Source organism: Miscanthus floridulus, chromosome 1, assembly GCF_019320115.1.
Source record: "Miscanthus floridulus cultivar M001 chromosome 1, ASM1932011v1, whole genome shotgun sequence".
Classification (NCBI taxonomy): Eukaryota; Viridiplantae; Streptophyta; class Magnoliopsida; order Poales; family Poaceae; genus Miscanthus; species Miscanthus floridulus.
In genome coordinates, this window is record NC_089580.1 from 80,975,999 (window position 1) to 80,999,812 (window position 23,814).

Consider the following 23,814-nt stretch of genomic DNA (forward strand, 5'->3'; position numbering starts at 1 on the left):
GGCTTTGACTTGTTGTTTGGGAACGGTGGATGGGATAGCGGCGGAAAACAAAATCACAGCAACGGGCGATTGAACTACGACCACGAACACAATCCTAAACCAGCAACAAGACTCGACCACGGACACAAACTCAACAACACGAATCTGAAACGAAATTGCAAAGGCACAAAGGGCGATAGGACAGCGGAAATTGAAATATTTTTGGGCTTTTTGTGGACTCTAGGTAATGAACAAATATGAATATAAGGCAAACGAGATTATACCTCGCGGTAAACCTGAAAGCTCTGATACCAATTGATGAGTACAGGCCCGATCTTCCAAGAGGTAGCCGATAAGTTTGATTTGTGGAGATCTCGACGTTGGCGATCTAGCTTCAAATCAGATACGATTCGAACCCTGCAACCGTTATACCACTGCTCCGTTGGTTATCAACCAAGCACAACTTGATTGATCTCGCCAAGAAGGCTTTTCCTACAAGCGAATCGAAGAGCACAAGCAAGAAGGTAAAACACGCAATCTGAAATTGCAAATATGAATGACGTGGATATCAATAGAGGATTCAAGAACTCGGTTCCAAAGGACTAATCGACACAGTAGAGGAGATCAAGAACGGGGGCCCTGGATCACTGTAAAAGGATTTGTCACCACAGTTACAATGAACGATTTAGTTTTTCGATGGAAAACTAAACTCTAAACAAAACCCAATTGTGTAGTAGTGGTGGCGGCTGTGTTTATAGTCTAAGACTCAACCTAGGGTTGGGGACGGCTAAGGGTTGGGCGCCCACAACTTGGGCTTAAGGCCCGACACGATACATGGCCAAGTTGGCCCAAATAGGTGATGCAGCACCTTGCCGTGGTCACACAGAATGATCCACGGACCTTCTAGAGCTGGGACCAGATACAAAACGACGGCGTCATCGTCCCCTTTCCAACGCATCCAAGAATGGCCCGTTTCGATGTCGTATGAGGAAGTTATGACCGAAACAGTGACGACGTGTCTGCTGAATCCGAGGACGACGTGGCAGCTGAGTTGGAAACGAATTGCAACTTGGGGAAGACCATGGCGTCGATGTGTCCAGCGTGGCGATGTCCTCATCACGTTGTTCTCGACATCCCCCTGCCCCGAGCTTGTTAGCTAGCGCAGTTCCCCAATAGGTAGGCCATGGCGCGTCGGCGATGGTTTCAAGTGTTTTCAGGTATTTCAGACGTATATTTCAAGTGTTTCATCTAGGTGTTTCAAATGTTGCAATAGCTATGTACACATGTTGCAAGCGTATGTTTTAAGTATTTTATCTGGATGTTGTAGAAGTATATTTAGATGTTGCATAACATGCATGTTTCAAGCGTATGTTTTTCAAGTGTTCCAGGTGTTTCAAATGTATGTTGCAAGTGTTTCATTTGGATGTTGCAAAAGTAAATCTTGTTGTTGCATATGTCGCTATGGCTATACACACATGTTTCAAGCGTATGTTTTAAGTGTTTCATTTGTTTTCATACATATGTTTAAAAGTGTTTTATCTAGATGTTTCAAAAGTAGATTTGGGAGAGCACATGTTGCAATGGAGCCGGTGGCTGGTGGACAACGGCCGGCCAGAGCCGTCTGCTATGTACTGCTATTGGGGCACCGTCGTGGGTCACCGTGTGGGTGCCTAAGGCCGGCAGACGCCTCTGTGGTGCCCATGTGCATGCGGGCGCATAAAAGGGAGCGGGCTTCCCATGGGCGCGCGTGATGGAGGAGGCGCGGTGCTGTGTTCGGGTGGAGCGGGCTCGGGTGGTCCCTGCGTACGCCTGATTGTGGGCGAGCGAATCACGTGGGCGTCCAGATGCGCTGTCCATACAGACGTCCGAACGCTGGCCCTTCTGTAAATAATAAGGGATTAAAGGTGCACCTTTTCAATCGTAGTCTCTCTCTATTAGTTCATCATTACCAGCAGCTGGATGTTCTGTGTCCTATACTCGGCCACAGCTTTCCTTCAGACTGTCTCCAACAGTTGACCCATATGGGCACCCAAACCCAAAATGGGTCTTGGATGATACTGTTTCGGCCTCCAACAGAGTACCTATATGCGAGACACATTTTGGGTTGTAGGAGAGGCATAACCTAAATATGAGTAGTCTCTCTCTAGAGACTCATTTGTAGAAAGGGTTCTCTTTTTGGTCCTCTTGTTGGAGAAGACAAAAAATGGGTATTGAACCCTTTACCTGTGGCGCTACCCAAATATGGAATGGGTCTTGTATTTTGGGTGATGTTGTTTAGTCTGTGGAGTCACCCCATACTCAATGAGATGATGTATCAATGAGTTAATCTCATAAATTTAGTGAAATCAATCCATTTTTCATGCATATACTAACTATTAGATTGTGAGAAATGGGGTGGTAATAGATCAACTCATTCTATTTCACAAACCAAATAAGAAAAATAAAGAGTGAGAAGAAGATGCACCACCTCATTTCTCTGACCAAACACATCAGAAAATGCTTCGATGTTGCTTGCAGTGACGAATGGAAAAGGCTCTCAACAGTCGAGAAAATCAAGGGCAACGGTGGAGGTGGAGCAGGCGGCGGCGGCTTGATGCAAGACAAGGGCACGGCTATGCAAATCGATGCAGATAAAAGATGACTCCGGTGCAGTTTGCTTGCTCTTTATCTCTACCCCTATAATATACCACTTCAAATTATCCTACAGCCACCATGCAAATATTAGCTCTACAGTCACAAACTAAGCAATGTCCACCTCATAAAACACATAGAAATAGACCACGTTAAAAACGAGCATAGCAGATTACGTCTTACTCATTCTCCCTCTCTCCTCAACCATGTCCCACGGTGCTGCTTCTTTGCATCGCCCCCAACGACCGTGACCCCTCATGCTCGCCGTGACCCTACCATCTCCCACGCCCACACCCGCAGTCCCGCACGCCCCCGACATAGGTTCTATTCCCATCCCACGCATTATTTTCTTTTTCTTCCGAAAAAAAGAAATGAGATTTGGCGTTGGAGAGAGACCGGGATAGGCAGCGCGCTCGGCCCCTGCGATGGTCGAGCTCCCCGGCGGCGGGCGAGCTGGGCCACCGCGGTAGCTCCGGCGGGCGCCCCTCTAGGGCATCGAGTCGAGGAAATAGTCATGCGGCGGTGGGGAATGGGCGAAGGGACGAAGGCGACTACGGCCGACGAGCGGCGAGGCGGGTGAAGGGGCGCAGGGGTAGGGCGTGCCGGCATGTGCGATGGCCGCCTGCAGCCTCTGTGGCTCCCGAGCTTCGGCACTCCACGGACGCGCGGCCGCGCCGGGTGGCAAATCCGTCTGACCATAGTCTTCCATTCGAGTGGATCCACTGAAGATCTCTCGTGGAATGGAGCACGTGTTGATGGTGGTAGGCGAGGAAGCCGAAGATGAAGGGGAGCTCAGCAGGTGCACATCCATGGAAGCATTTCAGGGGTGAATGCGTTTGGTACGCTGACTGAATTCATCTTTCATTTGATTGGATTAGTTGGATGGACTGTCATGTGTTGGATTTTCTCTTGCTTAAGTTGAACCAGATTGGAGGATGTTCTTTGGATTCCATTTATCTGGACATGGATTGTATACTCTTCATTCAGTTCCATTTCCCATTATTCTATCTACGAGTCCAGTTAATAAGTGAGTGTTCTGATCACAAGCTATGTTTTTTATTAGGTACTGTATAATGGGGATGTTACAACAGGCTTCTCTTCATAATTTTGCACTCACAGAAGGTATTAGGAGGACAGAGGTCTTCTCCAGTTGTTCATGGTGATGAAAGCATACAGACGCCTCACTACTATGTTCTATTATGGACAATACATTCTCAAATTTCACCTGGTAAGCACGAACAAATGCCGTGGACATGACTCATACTCGTGCATACAGTTTCTTTTCAATCAATTGCATTTGATTTGTCATGAGGCTCCAGCACCACTGGTGAGGACCTTGCGGTGGCGTACTTCACTACCGGCGCCGTGTGGTGGGGGCCGTGAGATGCGAGGACCTGGCGGCGCGCCATGTCAGGGAGCTTATCAAGGGGTGGACATTAGGTTATGTATATAAATATAATACTATTCAACAATTTTTTGGAGTGGATATTAGGTTTCTTGTTGAGATGAGGGATGCATTCATGATCCAGGTTCTTGAAAAGAACGATGATTCAGTTGTTTGGGGTAAATTGGTGAAATTGAAAAAATTGCTTCCCATTGCCTTGGTTCATTAATATCTAATAGATGGAATTTGTCTTTAGAAGTTTTGAGGAATATAAAAGGTTTCAATAGTTGCATCCAGAATGGACCTTAAGTTAATAATGATGCATAAAGTTTTGAGGAATGCAGCTAATGCTTGTCTCCTCTGCTACTCACTTACATGTTGTGATCCTTCTGTACTAAAATTCCCCATCCAACTTCTAACACTGGCTTGTTGATCCTTTTGTATATTTCTTTGGTTCAAGCTCCACAAATAAAGTTGTGTTGGCATTTAGGCATATTCTGAAATTTCTGAGGAATTGAACCTTAGGATCACTGGGTAGCCATGTTGTGAATTATGATCATTGTCTGTGTAACATAAGCATCTGTTCTTGACACGGATACAACTATTATGAATTTTCTTTGGGATCTTGGGGCAGCGTGATTTTCTTAATAGAAAACTCTAATGTGGTCTCTAATTCAACCATTTTTCCCTAAGAAATTCTACCTATAAGGTGAACAAGTTGAGAGAAAGATTGAGAAGAGACATAGACTTATGTCATTTAAATGTCAGTCCCTTTTTTTATCGAACAAGCAAGACCATCCATATGAGCTTTTTTTATATAAAAAATATTGACATAGATAAAGCTGTTAGATACTTTGCACCCACTATCGCCCAAGTTCATGCTTGAACCCTATCCTCCTGATTGCAGCCTCCTTTTTTTTTTGCTGGTTTTGCTGTTTTTTGTTTGTCTACTTATTTTAACATGTAGCTTTAAAAATGTTCAGTTCAGTAGCTCTACGGGATTTGTGGAAGCTAAGAAATAATTTATACTTTTGGAATGATGTTTGGACTCCCTGAACCAATTCAACCAGTGGTTTTCAGTTTTTCTTTGGAAGCAGCAAACTCAAGACCTGAGATGATTGAGGTGGGTGGTCCCCGATCATGCAAGATTTGACTCTGGGTAACTTGGTGGAGTTGGCTCCGAACTGGATCAGTTCATGTATTCGGCTGGGTGAATGGATGAAGCTGAGAGAGGCAGGTGCTGAATCCACAGTAGGCAAGGCAGGCCAAGATATGTGCCTGGACTGAGGATGACAGGTGTGCTCCGAGCTACACCTGCACACCAATGTTCTCCCTATATAAAATAGTTCTTTTTTTTTGTTATTTGACCGGTGTCTAGGGACACTGATGATAGTTGAGGCATGATGTGCTCAGTTCAGTGCTGTAGAAACAAATTTGATAAAATACAATTGGCTAAGGACTTCAAATTTGATAGGATTAACTTTGGATTTAATGTGATTCGGAGCGTTAGCACGGGCAATATAATAGTAAATTATAATCGGCCGCGTCAAGCTCGTCTGTGTAACTTTGTTGGCCTGCCGCCAGCGTAGATTCCGACTTTGGCGAACTCTGCTGCTTCTCCAGGGAGGCGAGAGAGGCGCTGACCTCTCGGACCTGCTGGCAGTGAAACAAGGGGAGGGCACGGGGTTTTCAGGTTGTTGGCTATGGCTATTGGGATTTGGGGCACGGCCCTTGAGCAAGGTGGGCATGGTGCACTGCGGCAAACAAAGAAAGAAAGAAAAAGTTAAATACACTAGAGATCTTTTAACTTTCTAAAGATTTTAGTTAGGTCCATCAACTTTTAAAATGATTTTTTGGTCCATAAATTTTGTATACCGTATCATTTATGTCTATATCCCTCCACGTAGGCTTGTCGTACTGACATGTTCTGTTGACTTGTTCATCTAAAACGCAATTATTGACCCTTCGTTTCATAAAAACGTTGCGGGGGCACGAAACCTCCTCACAAGTTAATGGACCCTGGTGTATTTAACTTAAAAAAAACAAAGCATCTATTAATAGTTCAACGCATATCTTAAATAAAACAAACAAATATTACTTCTAATAAGCAAGCAAAAATAAAAGTGAAGCGGCATATGAATCCGTCAATCATTTATATGACCTATATGATTCGTCAATTTACTTTAGAAAAATAATTTTGTCACTGAAATAAGTTCCAAGCAACACGCTAAAGGTTTGAAAAAAAATTAAATTTTAATAAAATCATTGCCTTTATTTGTGTTCATTAATCACATCCCAAAATTAAACATTTTGGTGTGTAACATTATATCATGTCACTAACACTTTTTCAGGGGTTTCTACATTACAACCCTATTTGGGACAGCTGTAGCTTTTTCAAATGTGCCTCCTAGAGAAGTTGACTAGAAAAGCTCAGGAAGATGTTCTGGGGTAGTTTCTTTGCTTTTAGTACAAAGTACGGCTTTTGGAGCTTTTGTCGACTTGAAGAAGCTACTTGTTGATGGTCACTAAACCTTAATTCTGACCGTTAGTATCTCTGAAATAAAGTAAATGTTATAGCATTCTCATGACATTTTATTTCAAATAAAGTCCATAATTTGCTATTTGGAAGACTAACCATTGCAGGTGTCCAAGCAACCAATTACCATGGAGCTGCATCTCGTGAGCTATAGTGAGGGTCAGAATCAGCCTACCAATCCCGTCCATAATTCCATATATGGTTGACAATTCCCTCCATCTTTAAAAAATGACACTTTAGATCAGATTAAGTTATTATTTTAAATTTAACTAGATTAATAAAAAAATATTACTAATACTGTATATCTCTAATATATTTATTATAAAAATATATTCCATAATTTATCTACTCATATTTGTTATACCTTTTATACTCCCTTCGTACCGAAATTTAAGGCATTGAAGCATTCAAAAATCATCCTAATTTATAAGTATACTAGGTAGCGTGCTTGTGCATTGCTACGGGATAACTAACATTTTGTACTAAAAATACACGGATCGCACGATAAGATAACAATACTGTAAAAATTAAATACCAACGTTAAAGTGACATTTAATCCAAAAAGCAAAGTTTATGAATTTAACACAGTCACGGAGAGCGTGACGTCGCAAGCTCACAGGCTCTACTGTATAGATCTTTCCGTGATACGACTAAGATAATGGGGCCATTCGCTGGTCTGGAAAGACCAGCCAGCCGGCTGCTCCCCCTCACAATTTACTGTTCACCAAACCAGCCAAACAGTGTTTCTCTCTCACAGAACTAGCCAGTTTCAGTCAAGTTTCAGACCAGCGAACGGGACCAATGTTTTATATCGGCAGGAAGAAATCTCCGATATTCATTTCTTTCGTACGCCAATAAATCCACGAATAAGTTCCGCCGCATCTCTATACCATCTTGTACATATGTTCGAGTATATATGTAAATATAGGTAAATGCTCGTGCATTGCAACGGAAAAAACAAATTTACGATAACATATGTATGAACATGTGTTGTACTATTACCTATAAATATGATGTACGGAACACCAATATTACATAAGTCTTCATGTTGTATAGACCATTATAAAGTTTAAGAAATCATTAGTATTTTACCTTCTAACTTGACTATAAACCATCAGTTTAAGGGCCCTAGCATGCATGGAAAAAGACAAAGGTAATATTTTTCAGAACAAGATAATTAAATTTGGACAAGTAACTATAAACGTATCAGACAACCATCTGAACCAATTCCCAACCTACAGAAGTATATATCATGTGTTAACAATCAATAGTGCAAGGGAGGTGTCATGCATAGTCCCTATTCTAGGTTGTTTGTTTGTTCATCATGCAATTGCAAGCATTTCATAATTTAAGCACATACAGAGTTCTTAAGCTTTGTGCCTGATCCAAAGCTTAAGTCGCCAGCTAGAATCTGCAGAACTCTTGAATCCACAATTGGGTCAGATATAATATCCGTGGGTATCTCATTCTCTAATTCACGAAGGATGTCATTAAACATAGCAATATCTAAATGAGCTACGCAATGCTCCATCACCTGATAGAAACATAAAAAATTTCATGACTTCACATAAAAGATACCATTACCAAAGAAACAAAAATTAGCATCTGAAAGCATACCAATTTTGCCAATACTGGTAAACATCCACACTCATGTCCACCAGCACGAATAGGACAACTTCTGCTGAATGCATCATCAAATGCAGTTTTCCAGAGATCAATAGAAAAACTCCTATGTTATTGATCACCTAGAAAGCCCTAACAACATTCCAATCTTTGGAGTTGACAAATCTTCTACAGGGGTTTGCATGTGGGGTGCCATTGCATGTGAAATGAAAATCCTTCAGAAAACTAAAAAATGAATTAGTTTGCAGTAGGTTTTACTCATCACTGTTTTATAGGAGCCATACTCAGCTTTTTAGAAAGTGCCAAGACAATAATAGGGTTAACCTTTATATGCCACCACATATTCTCCAATGCATCTACAATGTGCTAGTTTCGCGCCAATCATCTAGCAGCTTCATGATATTGGGTATACTTGCCATTGTAGTTACTTTTCCATCGTGTTGTAGCGAAACTCCTCTCGGGCTTCTTTGTCCCATTTGTGCTGAAAACCTTAAATGGACTTGAGTGCCATGAAGTACCAAATGTTTGTGCAACGATCTCCTAGGACAAATGTGTTCGATAGCCAAAATATCAGCCTACATCAAAATTAGGTTCTTACTTCTTAAATTTTGATCTAAAAGAATTGATGCTAACAACAATAAGGCAAACAAGCGGTAGAGCGTAGTCATAATTTACCTTGAAACATCATTGCCATGAGATTTTGAAACAAGCAGAAGCCCAAAAACTGAATTTTTTGCAACTGAAGCTTTCCTATCTGAGGACCAAAATTTTGATGCATGAATGTAAATCCTAGATAAATGGGGAGCTAGCGTATGAAACTTATGTCATGAACAACCATGCTCTAGCACCACAGAGTAGAGAGAATCCTCAAGAGAAGCCTCATTATTTTCATACGAAACTTAGTTGCCATTATCAGCTAGGTTTTCTTCAGTATTAGCAATTCCATAGTCAGTGCCCCAAATCTGATCACATTTCAGAGTTTCATCCAAATATCGATCTCCTTTGTCTCTTCAGTGGCTTTACCTTCAATCTCTCTGTCCTCAATGGCATTACCATTAGTTACTTTGCTCTTAATAGGTTTATCATTAGTGACTTGACATTCAACGGCCTTATCATCCTTTATTCCGTCCTCAATGTCCTCATCATTCTTTGCTCTGTCTCAACAGCTTTATCATCGGTGGCTCTGCCTTCAACAGTGCTATCATCCTTGATTCTGCCCTCAACTACTTTATCATCTGTGGGTTATTAGTAAAAAAAGAAAAAATCCATCTCAAAAAAAAGGAACAAAACTTACACCATTTAAACATGAAAAGATCAGACAAATATTAAAGCAATGGATATTAGTATGATTGTTATTTTACATCTACAGGCAACAAATCATGAATGAATCATTGATGTCTAATGGAATGCATAAATAACCAGCACCATAGTCATAAATTAAGTCTGTTGAGCTAAAGAAAACAGAGAGACAAAAACAACCATTTCCCTTGCTTATCTAAACAATCCAACAGTTGCTGCTGCTTTCACTTCACCAACAAAAGATAAATATGAAGTCACTGCTAGTTTCTTCCAAACTGTCATGCCTGCTTGTTCACAGAGGTGGGAACATCATCGCAAGATTATGTAAATTCGATTAGCATTCTATCTCTTTCTAGCAAGAAGCCAATTATGGCTACCAGCTCAAGATTATGATTTAGTAGTACATACTACCACCTTATTAATTCTAGAGCTCAGAGAAATGATGTGGTAAGATATTTCACTACCTTAAATAGTCCCTGTTTGTATTATTACCAGCAATAATCTTAGTATATTTTTATGAAACTATCCGAAGGTACAAAATTACACGTGACAATAGAGTTATGCAAAGATTAGATAGAAAATATCAACAGTGTATGAACCCCATCATCTTCTTCCTCATCATCGTCCCCAGCATCATCCTGCTCAATAGCTCGCCATGGTACAGCGGCAGATTAAGCACCATACAAAAATAGGAAAAAAAAGATTATTAAGGTTGACTGAATTTTGACTAGTTTGTACACTCACAATCATCGATTTCAACGAGTGCCATCAGCCTGTCGACAATGTCGAGCTCCTCGGTGTCCTACAGGGGGCACGCGAAGGCCTCGAGATCACGTACTCGCCACCGGCAGCATCATGTATGCCCGTTCCTGCAAAAAGCAGGAGGAATCTGCAGCGAAGTGCCTGGCCTGGGCGCAATCAACCCTACGAGATTAGCCTCTTGCTAGCTCCTAGACGATGCGGGCGAGGGCGAGATTGTCCTCTTGCTAGCTGAGGCCAGTGAACGGCCACCTCCCGTCAGCCAGCGGCGCGACCGCCACCGCAGGGATCAATCGCCACCGTAACGTGGTAGATAATCATGTTCGGTTGTTTTGCATGAAGGAAAATTATAACCTCTTGATGAGAATAATTTCTTATTTGATTTGATTGATTGATAGTAGTTTCCTTTTGAATGCAAGAAAGTTATATCACAATAGACGTGATGGTCGCGCGAGGGAGCACTTCCTTTTGCATGGAAGGAAACTGCCATGATTGCCACTGCACGCGGGTCTCATGCAAGGAAAATCAACAACTGTCGTGATTATCGTACGGAGGTGGGATCGATCGCATGGGGTGGCAGACGGACGAACCAAGACAATTGTCGCACCAAAACGATGTCCACACTTTGTTCTTTTTAGTTGTAGGAGATGTCACTTTAATGTTGGTATTTAATTTTTACAGTATTATTATCTTATCGTACGATTCGTATGTTTTTAGTATAAATTGTTAGTTATTCTGTAGCAATGCATGGACATGATACCTAGTATAAATATAAAGAATGAAAAAGACGACACGAAAGATTAGCATTAGGCCAACTTCTTTTGATTCTTTACAAACACATCTGAAAGTTAACATGTGGCCTGTGGGTTGTGGGCATCAAATCAAAATAACAAAAAGAACATGGATTCGACCATAAGTAGCATTTGTCCTCCTTTTTTTTGAAAAAAAGAAAGGTACTGCAGAGTTATAGGATTGTCAATCTTATCAGCACCATCAATTTTTGGTAATTATAGAACTCAACCAAGATACCCATTGAAGTGTTACATCCCTAGCTTGCAACCCAATTAAGAGTAAGTTCTCGCAATCCTAGCTCCCCAGCCATTATTAAACTGCATGAAGGGTTCCGAAATAAAGACCACTATTTGAAAAAAGAGTAAATGATTATTGTTTCCTTTCATGCATGATTATTGTTTCCTTCCATGCATGATTGTTTCCTTTCATGCATGTGGTCTTAGATGATCGATTTGTTTTCTTCAAAACAGGTGGGGATCGTAGGGATGGCAGATTCTTTTTCTATCGCACGGGGTATTGCATGAGGTGGACAGACGGACGAACCAAAATAAATGTCGCACCAAAAGATGCCCACGCTTTATTCTTTTTAGTTGTAGGAGATTCTAGACGAATTAATACTCTCCAAGAACCAATCACATGTATACCTGCCATTAGTGTCTGCCGTACTAATATGGTAAACACTAGCTACATTTTTCTATAATAATTAATGAAGGGTTACATACTTTAGGCCAGTTTGACATAGCTCCTAAGCAACTTCCAGGCTGAATCCTAGAGAGAGACTCTGCTAAACATTTTTTTACTGAAAAGTGATTTTCTAAAATGAACCAGAAGGCTGTGAGCTAAAAAAAAAAGATTTTTCTGATTCACTTCACGCACACAATGACTATATGCATACAGTTTATCCTAGAGATTCGTTTTGCTGAAATTTAATTTATACTGATGCTTATGTTAATTTGTTATGAGAGGAAAATATTGTTCGTTTATTGAAAAGTATTGCTGAAGTAATACTGCAGAACAGGATGATATATAATCAATTTCAGCGGGAGAATCACTTCTCACGTAGAATCCGTTTCCCCAGGGAATTTGAAGATATATTATTATATTTTAAGATACGGGGAGTGTTGGGTCAAATATGGTTCATTTATTTATTAAAAACGGAAATGACTTCTTTTTTTGGACGGACTGAGTACTCGACATTGTTGCAGGTGGCCCCAATTAAATTGAAAGGCAAGCATACCAGTGCTAGAATCCACCATCGATCCGACGCCCCAAGTGTATCCATCTCTCCCGTAAATATATCTCTGTACATTGAAAGGCGCTACTGCAAAAATCCACTGGCATCGGTCTATCGCCGGTACTGTTAACCGGCGGTGATCTCGCACCGGATCGGATGACGACACTGACGACGATGACCCCATTGACGCGTCTGGAGAGACAGGCACGTCGTGCGTACTGTACGTGCATGCAATCGCGCGCCAACACGTGCTCCGACACCGAGTCCCACCACACCACCCATTGACGCTTCCCCGCCCAACCCCTGCAGCTGGACCTGCGCTCGCGGACGCCCAACGCGACCAATCAACCCTCACGTTCCTCCTATACATCGGCCCGCTGATCCCGCTACCTTAACTTGCTATATTTTCACAGGCACCACACACTAGAGAGAGAACGAGAGCGCGCCATATATGGGTCAGCAGGCCGTGGCAGCGAACGGCACCGCCTCCGCCGCCGCCGGCGGCCGCGCCAGGCCGCACGCCGTGGTGATGCCGTACCCGCTGCAGGGCCACGTCATCCCGGCGGTGCACCTGGCGCTGCGGCTGGCGGAGCGCGGGTTCGCGGTCACCTTCGTCAACACGGAGTCCGTGCACCACCAGATCGGCGCCGGCGGCGACATCTTCGCCGCCGTGCGGGGGCGCGCGGGAGCGACGACGTCGACGACGACGGAGGATGGCGACCACCAGCAGGAGCTGGACGTGCGGTACGAGCTGGTGAGCGACGGCTTCCCGCTGGGCTTCGACCGCTCGCTGAACCACGACCAGTTCATGGAGGGCGTCCTGCACGTGCTCCCGGCCCACGTCGAGGAGCTCCTCCGCCGCGTCGTCGTGGACCCGGCCACCACGTGCCTCGTCGTCGACACCTTCTTCGTGTGGCCGGCCACGCTGGCGCGGAAGCTGGGCGTCCCGTACGTGTCCTTCTGGACGGAGCCCGCGCTCATCTTCAACCTCTACTACCACATGGACCTGCTCACCAAGCACGGTCACTTCAAATGCAAAGGTAACTGAGCTAAACTGATGAGATGATGCTATAATTAACCTCGTTGATCTCGACCTCGATCTCTACCGTATATGTCGTCTAAAATTAAGCCTCGTCATTTGGTACTAGTGAAGTTGAAGCTGTTTTGATTAAAAAAAAAGAACGTTTGAACTTGTATTATCGTGAATGGCTGAGACAAAAAAGACAAATGTCCAGATAGCTAGTACAAGCTTGGGAATGTTCGGCTGCTATTATAAATCGGTTTATAAATTATGGTATAGTATTTTTTTTTCTAATAAATCAGTCGTACAAATCAGCACAAACGACAGAACCAGGTTTTTTCAGCTGCACGTGCGAGCCACTCCTTGTGAGAGCACCTTTTCAGGAGCTTCACGCAAGGAGCCGATAAAATTTTAGCCGTTGGCGAAAAAAAGGTGTGTTGAACTACTTAAGAAGACGGAGAAAACTCTATACCAAACAAGATCTAAATTAACACCATGTCTACATACAAGTATAATCATCAACCAAGTTGGACAAGCCAAGCATCTCTGTATCATTCCAGTACTAGTTGGTATATCCGGCGAAGAAGAGTCTCCATCCCATACTAGCCTCCAAGCCGGTCATTCTGGCCAACGTCAAGTAGCATACTCCTTTGATGTTCGATTTCAAGAACTTGTTAAATCATATACTATATTAAATTTAAGTTTATGTAATTTAAATATACTTATAGCCAATATTATGTGCATATATTATATATAATTATTTATATAACTAGTACTCTCTCCGTTCTAAATTATGAGTCGTTTTGACTTTTTTAATACATTCATTTTGTCATACATCTAGATATAATAATATGTCTAGATTCGTAGCAAAATGGATGAACTAGAAAAGTTAAAATGGCTTATAATTTACAACAGAGGGAGTACTACTTTAGTAACGCTTGACAGCCTGTTCGGGAGGCCGTATCGTGGATTATTTACTGCTGGCTGGTTTGGTGTGAGAGAAAAACACTGTTCCTGACTGGAAATTTACGATCGTTTACGAGCAAGCGAACAGGCTGACGGTACAAGGGCATATAGGTTTGAAGGAAAAAAAACCAAAACGGTCACTAAAATGGTGTCCTTTAAAAAGAAGAACTCTGAAGCTAAAAACAAAATAATGCTATCTGGAATATGTTCCAGCACTGGTGCTAAGGCATGTGTAACTCTTTCATTATCTAGGTTTACATTTACATAATAAATAGTTTGAGGACAAAGCCACTGGACTGAACAGAGGCCGACGATATGAAACGCATGACGAGAGCAACCCCAACCAGTGGTGGGTGGAAGACACGGACCGCTGCCTCCATTCTCCAATCTGGGCAGTTCTGCCAAAAACCGATTCACGACCTGCACTGCATGCTCCACGCAATTGGACGACCAGGACTCCAGGAGTGGCGCAGATCCACCCGGTCGCCATGTGGGCCACATACTGATGTGCCTCCTTGGGTTTGTATTCTTCAGAACCATCCTATCTCACTGTCGGCTCACTGTCGCTGGCACGTCGCTGGCACGTCGCTGGCCGCCGGTCGCCCAGGGCACCGAGCATTATTACAGGTACAATGCACATCAGCGTCTTGGAGACTGAAACGTTTGCTTGCCGGTCACTACTCACTAATCTGTTTCGGACGATCCATGCAAACAGTCCGTTTGAGATTGCTTAGCCTTCCGTCCTAATGAGACTCGAACCCCTTGGATTTGGTGGTATTTTTTGAACGTTGCATGCACGTCTAACAAATCACTCGATTCGCTATATTCATTCTTTTGATAGTTGATAACACGACCATTTTATACCATGTGTGTATCTCTGTTTTCAACTGTCTCTCTTTGTCATCCAATCCCTATCGCTTGCTTTAGCCAGTTCGTCACCACCCTTGGCCTTATCAGGCATCTTTAAGGGCACTCAACCTAGAAACTATTCTCTCGGTCCTATAATACAAGGTATCAAAAAAAGTATAAGACAGATAGATTGTGGAGCAAAACAAATGGCGCATGTAACCTTCCTTTAACTGTAGAGAAATCTTGTGCTTACTGTATTTTGAGTCTGCTGGTATACATTAATGACAAGTACACATATTATTGGTACTTTTGGGAGTTAATTCACCTCAAATACCTTATAATTTGAGACAAATTTTGAATGCTTCAATACCTTATATTTTAGGATAAAATGAAGTAGATGGTTTCTACGTTCTTTAATTAGGATTTCAACTAAACAAAATGATGATGTGGCATTAGAATCAAAGAAGAGAGGAGGAAATGGTTTCTTCGGTAAGAGACCAGGTCTACACGGAAGCCAAGATATGAAAAGATATGATAGATAGATGATGGAAAAAGAAGACATGTGATTGGACAAAAATTTATTTGAAGAAAATATCCATTGAAAATATAGTTTCTATTTGTAGCGTCCACGTGATCTGGCAAGCATAGAAATCACCTCATAGTTTGTGGTTTGAGACTGCCTTTAATGATATATATAGTCTCAACCGACGTGGAATGAAGAGAAAGCTAGAAAACCTCAACGTGCTAACAGATGAATTGCTAGACCATTTATGAATCCCAATGCATACCCTAGTCCACCATGTGGAAACACCTGGTCCATATATGCCACTCGACGTGGCACAAGCTAGGCAGCGAGAACTGTGTCAGCAATCTCAGCATCAGAGGGGGGTCAGTATAATGATGTTGTTGTCCATTTTCTGCCCCAATGATGAGAGCTTGCTGGCTTTGCTTCCTCCTTCGCCCTCGCCCCTCTTCCAACCAAGGTGAGGAAGATGATGAACGACTTGACAAAGACAGAGCATATGATCTCCCTGATAGGGGACAAGAGTGTGAGAATCTAAAACGTTTGTGGCATATCCAAACGTACTTGAAGTGGCATATAAACGGTAGCAACGACCTCTTATCAAAGTGGCATATAAGAGTACGGCCCCGTTTAGTACGGATTCAAGGGCAGCTTCAAGAGCTGTTTTCAGCTTCATTCACCAAACGGGCCATCAGGATGAATCTCCGGATTGTGCACTGAGACAAGCGAGGAGAGAGAAGAGAAGCTGAAAAAACTGGCTTCAACCAACTTCACCTCTGCACTGGTGGGGCCTTGTGTACCCGTGGTCAGCTTTGCCCCCGCGAAGCCTTCGCGCGGGCATGGCCGGGGCTGGGAGGGATGGTGCCGCGGTAGGCGCGGGGAGGGACGGGCAGCGCTGCAGGAACGCGCATGGAGGCGGCGCCTCGCCGGTGCAACCTCGCCGGGCGGGGACGGACTCGCTGGAGCGCCGGGGTGGAGCCGTCGTGGTGCCCTTTGCGCGCAGCTCGGGCGCCGGCGGGTGGCGCGGGCGAGCGTGGGGCTCCGGCGTGGATGAGCTCTGATCCATGCAGGGGCTGGGGTGAGCTAGACGACGCGGGGGCGGGGGCGGTGCCGGAGGCGAGTAGGACGGGGCTCTCTGCGGGATGAGCTCGGAGCTCCTTGCGAGAGGGCCAGCTGAATGGATAAGGAAGAGATGGAGTAGGTAAAAACATAGACAAAGGGCATTTTTGGTCATTTCGTACTTTTATGCACTAGGAGAAGCCGTTTGGTCGTTAACCAAACGGTTAATCAAAATAGATTCAACTCTACCAAAAAAAAACTACTTTTAAAGCTAAAACTAACAAAAGTTACTTTGCTTGTGAAGCTGGGCTGTACCAAATAGGTCCTAAAAGGTAACAACCGCCTCTTATCATAGAAGATGCTCAAAGATGCTCAATGGCACTTCTGACCTATGCACCGCGATAGAGCTACAAAACCTACAATCCGAGCCTACTAGAGCTCAATCTCTACAGCCAACTTAGCTTGGTACCATAAATAATGATATGTGTTATATAAATATGGTCAAACTTTAAATGATTTGAGTATGGATAAAATTATTATAATAATAGTTGTCATATGGGCTCTAAGGAGGTATAGTACTTAGAGTTTTTCTATCATAAAACTAAGAGTTCTGTATATATAACAGCAAGAATGTCATAGGAATATGGGCTAGGAATGCCATCAAAACTAATAATTGTCATGTGAAGTAGCAGACAAGAAGTGGAATGTCAAACTTTAAATGTTGTCATATATACCACAAATCATTTTCAGAGGAAGGTATAGTGCTGTACAATAGAAGCTGAGGTATACACGTTGATATCATCTTCCTTTCCATTATGATTTGTGTCAAAATGTTTAGGCCGTCTATCGTCTAGCTACTCCTATAACTAACGGCATGGCTAACGCTTAGTTGTCCGGATGGACGCTCGCGTCCGGACACCCTCCTCCTCTCTATCTTCTTCTTCCCTGCGCCCTTCTTCCTCCCGTGACTGCCCCTCCCCCGCCCTCCACCGTCCAGGGCCCCTTCGCCCCTCTTCCTCCCCGCATGATGGTGTTCATCTTCCTCCTCGCCCACCGCCCACTGTCCCTCCGCAGCGCGGTAGGGTATCGAGCCTACCGCACCTGCGGCGGCCTCCTTCTTCCCCTTTCCCCTCCCGCCGCCGCCATGGCCATGGGACGCCTCCGCCTTGACGGTCGTCTCCCCCGCCGCCTGGACCCTAACGTCGCCTCCTGCCGTACCCACCACCTGGCCGCCCTACCTCCCGCAAAACCCCTTCAAAGCTCACCAGAGTTGGAGAAGAAGAGGAGAGGCCGGAGAGGGAGGCCGCCGTCGTCGTCGTTGGAACCCTAACCGCCGCCGCCGTCGCTTGAACCCTAACCGCCGCCTCCGTCGTCTTTGTCTCCGGTAGGGCATGGGCGTGGGCGCGGAGTTACATCATTACCTGGTAGTACCTGCATTCATCTATACAATACTCCCCGTAGCCAATAATAAGGGCGGGCGGTTTTGTGTGCCATACATCATCAAACCTTGTACATACTGCTTGTCTGCTACTCCGATATTATACTGCCCTGAACAAAAAATAGGATAGGAGTAGGAGTAATGAACATGGAGAACCAAACCAGAAGGCCGCCGGCTGCCGCCCGGCGGCTAACGCGACAGCGACGGATTTATAAGTAACGTACGCACGTTAGGTGATCGAATGCCGCTGTTGACGACCACCGGTACCGGGGGCCGGGTCTCTTTGCGGCGACTTGATGCACACTAGTGAATCAACTGCACTGAAATCGAGCATCGCCTGACCACCAGAGTGCGCTCCCTACTTCCCTAGTCGCTACGCTAGGACGACGTACGAAATGGCGCAAGGGGCCGCCGGCGTAGTAGAGACGGCGAGGCATGGCGGCGGCAAGCCGCACGCGGTGGTGGTGGCGTACCCGCTGCAGGGCCACATCATCCCCGTGGTGCACCTGGCGCTGCGTCTCGCGGCGCGGGGGTTCGCCGTCACCTTCGTCAGCACGGAGGCCGTGCACCACCAGACGGCGCCCGCGCTGGGCATCGACCCGGACGGGTACGACCCCTTCGCGGCCGCGCGGGCACGACGACGACTTCATGGGCGCGCTGTTCCACGCGCTGCCCGTGCACGTCGAGCAGCTGCTCCGCCGCGTCATCGTGGACCCGGGCGCCACGTTCCTGGTCGCCGACACCTTCTTCGTGTGGCCCGCCACGCTGGCCAGGCGCCTCGGCGTCGCGTACGTCTCGTTCTGGACCGAACCGGCGCTCATCTTCAACCTCTACTATCACATCGACTTGCTCACCCAGAACGGCCACTTTAGATGCAGCGGTAACATTCTTTTCTCTTGGAAAAAATAATGTCCGTTCCTTCATGCATGCATCATCTGCAGAGCCTCGCAAGGACACGATCACCTACATCCCGGGCGTGGCGTCCATCGAGCCGAGCGAGCTCACGTCTTACCTGCAGGAGACGGACACCACCTCCGCGGTGCACCGCATCATCTTCAAGGCGTTCGACGAGGCCCGCGGCGCCGACTACGTCCTGTGCAACACCGTGGAGGAGCTGGAGCCGTCCACCATCGCCGCGCTGCGCGCCGACAAGCCCTTCTACGCCGTGGGCCCCATCTTCCCAGCGGGGTTTGCACGAAGCGCCGTGGCCACGTCCATGTGGGTCGAGTCCGACTGCTCCCGGTGGCTGGACGCGCAGCCGCCCGGCTCCGTGCTCTACATCTCCTTCGGCAGCTACGCGCACGTGACCAAGCAGGAGCTGCACGAGATCGCAGGCGGCGTGCTGGCCAGCGGCGCCCGCTTCCTGTGGGTGATGCGCCCGGACATCGTCAGCTCCGACGACCCGAACCCGCTGCCCGAGGGGTTCGCCGGCGCCACAGCGGGGCGGGGGCTCGTGGTCCCGTGGTGCTGCCAGGTGGAGGTGCTCTCCCACGCCGCCGTCGGCGGTTTCCTCACGCACTGCGGCTGGAACTCTATCCTGGAGAGCGCGTGGGCGGGCGTGCCCATGCTGTGCTTCCCGCTGCTCACGGACCAGATCACCAACCGGCGTCTCGTCATGCGCGAGTGGCACGCCGGCGTGTCCATCGGGGACCGCGGCGTGGTGCGTGCCGACGAGGTGAAGGCGCGGATCGAAGGGGTGATGGGCGGGGAAGACGGCGTTAAGCTCAGGGACCAGGTGAAGAAGCTAAGGGGCACACTCGAGGCTGCCGTGGCGCCCGGTGGCTCGTCGCGGCGTAGCTTCGACGAGTTCGTGGACGAGCTCAAGCGCCGGTGTGGAGGCAGCCACTGATCCGAAGCTCGCGGACAGGAGCTGAGGTGGCCTCAGAATACGTGGGCGATGCAGGCCTTGTATTGTAGCGTCAGCGTGTACTGTGTCACGTAAACTGGCTTGATCGAAGCGTGTATGTATGCCGTGTACGGTGGGACATTATTGTTGTGCAGGCTTGAGATGTGATATCTATTACAAAACATGTTGCCAGCGGTTAGGATCTTTTCTCTCCGTCTCCCATGATCAACATAGTAGATGAAAGTAGAAGAACAAATAATCACAAGATAGAGAGACTATTCTTTATTGCTTTGAATATTCGTGATTACAACATAGAGCTCCACATATATATAGTCCTATCAAGACCTAAGAGTTTAGTAAGAGCCCACATACAAACGAACTAGGATTAGAATTTCACTTTCTCATTTCTCCCTAGGATAGAGTCCGTATGTTTTACAATATTCCCCCTTGGGCGATTACCACGATGATATGCATATGCCTCATTAAAAACTCCATCCAAAAATCCAGTGGAAAAAAACGGTTCTTAAAAAAAAGAGTACATTGCATTCGTTAATTGCATTGCGCATGTTGTCTCATTAAAAATCTTACGTGAGAAACCTTCAAGTAAAAACTCACATAGAAAAAAAGAGTACAACATTTAACCTTCTTGGTCATGTATTCTTTATGATATTCTATTCTTCATGATCTATGCATAAACTTTAATGTTTTAGCAAATATGATCTACATGATCTTTGTAATTCTAGTGGTTTTAATTATCTTCAAGGTAGATTTATTCAAATTGCTCCCCCTCGTAAAGTTGTCCTTTGAACTTCATTGTTCAGTCCACACTTTTTTCATAAATATGTGCTTAATAATGATATGCAGTACCATAATACCAACAAATTGGCTTACCATTCTTCAATAAATTATAATATGGGTAAATAAGAGCAATATGCTTCATGCATAAATAACCACTTATTAGCTGTGCAAAACAAATAAAATTTATCCTTCAGGGTAATAAATCCTTTCAAAGGATTATGGGGGTAAATAAGTTACAATATTCAATATCTTCTAGATAGTGTATCAAACTTATACTAGAATTTGAATACGTATAATTCTTCCTTAGTGGATTTTCAAATTATATGTTCTTCAAATCTTAATGATTTTAATTGTACTATGAAATAATAAATTCAGTCTTACAGTTGGTATTTAGGGGATAATTTAATTGTCAAAATCATTATTATTCTTATACCTTCTATGGTATTTAGAGGATATCAACACTTCATTTGCTAGCTTTTGATATACACTTTCTGAATGTTTATATGACACATTCATGGTGTTTAAGATTCCTCTTTTTCTTTCTCTCGGGTCTATATTCACTTTAGGGATCAATTGTGTTTATTCAAGAATCGACTAGTAAATCCTTCATGGATTAGTTCCTTTAAGAATATTCTTATTTTCGGTTAATTACATTTCTCTTCCATGAGATATATTATCTACTCCATGAGAGATTATTCTGAGGTATACACAATGAGATAGTGTTATTCACTATAAAGTCATTCGATGACTCTATTCCTTCTAGGACATGCTCTTTTTAAGACTTCAATATTCATGCAGGAATATATATTCTACCTTAGACTTCTTAATACTTAGTATGAGATTTAATTTCCATATGTTGCGATTTTTATTGTTCAGGAACTATATGGATTTTCATAATCCACTTACTAACTATATTATTTTATATTCATTCATTTTATTTGCCAGAGATATAGCAGAACATTTATTTTCTCATAATAGGAGATTCAATCTCAATTGCTTTCTTCATTAAACCGATATAATCGCTACAAGCGACTTTGCTATGGGCTTTGTTTTCTGGATCTGGGTTCTCATAAGAGAAATATTTGTAATTATAGAGGTAGCGTCGTCGACAACTATTATTTTTCTCAATATTCTCATAATATGAGATTATTCTATCTCTTTGTTATTTTCCAAACAAGAGATGATTTGTTATTCTGTATACCAAACACTAATGATGCGCGCGCTTAGTGTGTTGGATTTTATCTTCATGATGATCCTCTTAAAGAGGTGCTTAACCTTCTTCATGAGGTGTTTTCTTTATGAGAATGGAGGAGTTTCATTTTATTTCTATTCAACAAGTATACACTAAACTAGAACCCACAGGCATCCCCATAGATTTTAGCTTGATAATATATAATATTTTGTTTACTACTAGTAAACACAACTTTTGGTTTATAACTTCAAGTTACTCCTCTTAATTTTTCAAAAATATCTAGCATATGCTCCGCTTCATGCTTCACAAGAGCAATAGTCAAACTATTGTTTGATTTAGTGCATGATACTATTCATGCTTCAAGGAATATTTCTCTTAAGATCATTTTCCTTCGGTGGAAATAATATTTGGCATTCAAAATAGGCTTTCTCTCCCCCTAATTCCAATATTATTAGATCTTTAATAGCATACTTTAAAAGATATCATCTATTATGTGCTAAAAAAAATCAAATTCATGTATCTCCAACTACAAGTGGAGGCCCATGCATGTATGCTATGATAGAGATTTATGGAAAATATTAACGCACATATTTAAACTCAGGGGTTTTTATTCATTAATGTAGCGAGCTAGAATACATAAAGTGCACTTAAGAATGTTCAGCATTCCTACAAACTCAGGATATTCTTCCTCTAAATTGCACATATCATAGTTTAGAAAACTATTTCATTGTCTAGCTTTTTTATTATTTAGCCAAAATAATTGATCAAGTACTCATACATAAAAAAGGACCATATACTTCAAAAAGATATAGAATACGCAACATTCAAACTCACATGGAATTTCTTTTAGACTTTCTAATTGCCATTAATGCAAAATTCCCCATATGTCTTTTCTCCCAAACCATCATAAGTGTGTTATCCATCATATTAATTCCACAATTATCCGTCCCATCAATTGGGTTAGTCTTCATTTAGCTAATTTTAGATTAAGCAACTCCCCCTGATCTTAGGCTATTTGACCATGGACCAATATAATGCTTATGCATGTAGCGCATTGAAAGCAAAATATTCCTTAGTTCAACAAGAACTAGCGTGCTAGCTAGTCAATTTAATTATAAGGCAAAAAGGTAGTAGCTACAAGCTATGAATATAGGTTTTATGCTAATATTCATGTAGGAGTGGAGATAGTTATAGCTCAACAAGAGCACAACATAGTGACACACATTCATATGTAATGTGAAATATTGATATTCAATCCAATGTAATAGATAATAACAAAATGTAAAGCTACAAGCTTACTTGCAATTAGTATAATGTAGAGAAAGTTAGCTCGGCCGAAAGGGACATGGCTAGAACTTCAAGTTCTGATACATGCACTTAAAGATAGATTTAGGAAGGCTATGCCTATTAAATATATATTACCCATATTTTTTATGTCTTTACCCAAAGTTCTTCCTCTTTTCGTGCCATAGTTACTTCAATTAGTAATATGCTACATACATCATCTATGAATAATCATTTCTAATGTTCTATATAATCCAATCATACTTCTGTTATTTGTTGGTTCTAGCATGAAATTCACATATCAAGTGCACTATTTAGTGTACAACAACATATTTAGAGTAGAACTTAAACTTCTAGTTTCCGGGCTAAAATATTAAATACTTAGTTTATGGATTATAATATTTCTTGACTAAATTGATCCTTCTAAGATCAGTTAATATGCTAGTATAGTCCAATTGTTCATGTGCTGTTAGAAATTTAGTTTCCTTTCTACCTATGTGATAGTAGCACACAAATAACTATAACCTTCATAGTTAATTGATGCTTCTTTGTGGATAAAATTAATACAAAATTTATTTAGATAGGCAATAGGCAATTGTTT

General features: G+C 43.4%; 1 protein-coding gene and 2 pseudogenes across 1 annotated transcript; 2 read left to right on the forward strand and 1 right to left on the reverse strand.

Moving 5' to 3' along the window:
- Positions 1 to 7,693: 7,693 nt before the first annotated feature.
- LOC136459461 (uncharacterized) lies at positions 7,694 to 9,392 on the reverse strand (annotated as a pseudogene).
- Positions 9,393 to 12,616: 3,224 nt separating this feature from the next.
- On the forward strand, positions 12,617 to 20,143 carry LOC136536813 (UDP-glycosyltransferase 86A1-like). Its single transcript, XM_066528982.1, has 2 exons — positions 12,617 to 13,277; positions 19,035 to 20,143. The coding sequence occupies exons 1-2, from the start codon at positions 12,689 to 12,691 to the stop codon at positions 19,940 to 19,942; spliced, it is 1,497 nt and encodes a 498-aa protein (XP_066385079.1). The 5' UTR covers positions 12,617 to 12,688; the 3' UTR covers positions 19,943 to 20,143.
- LOC136536823 (UDP-glycosyltransferase 86A1-like) lies at positions 14,499 to 19,025 on the forward strand (annotated as a pseudogene).
- Positions 20,144 to 23,814: the final 3,671 nt, after the last annotated feature.

Bases quoted from the DNA above. Each gene is read 5' to 3' on its own strand.
- LOC136536813 (XM_066528982.1), top strand. From the start codon at position 12,689: ATGGGTCAGCAGGCCGTGGCAGCGAACGGCACCGCCTCCGCCGCCGCC. The intron at 13,278-19,034 runs GTAACTGAGCTA...CATCATCTGCAG, and splicing joins CGGTCACTTCAAATGCAAAG to AGCCTCGCAAGGACACGATC.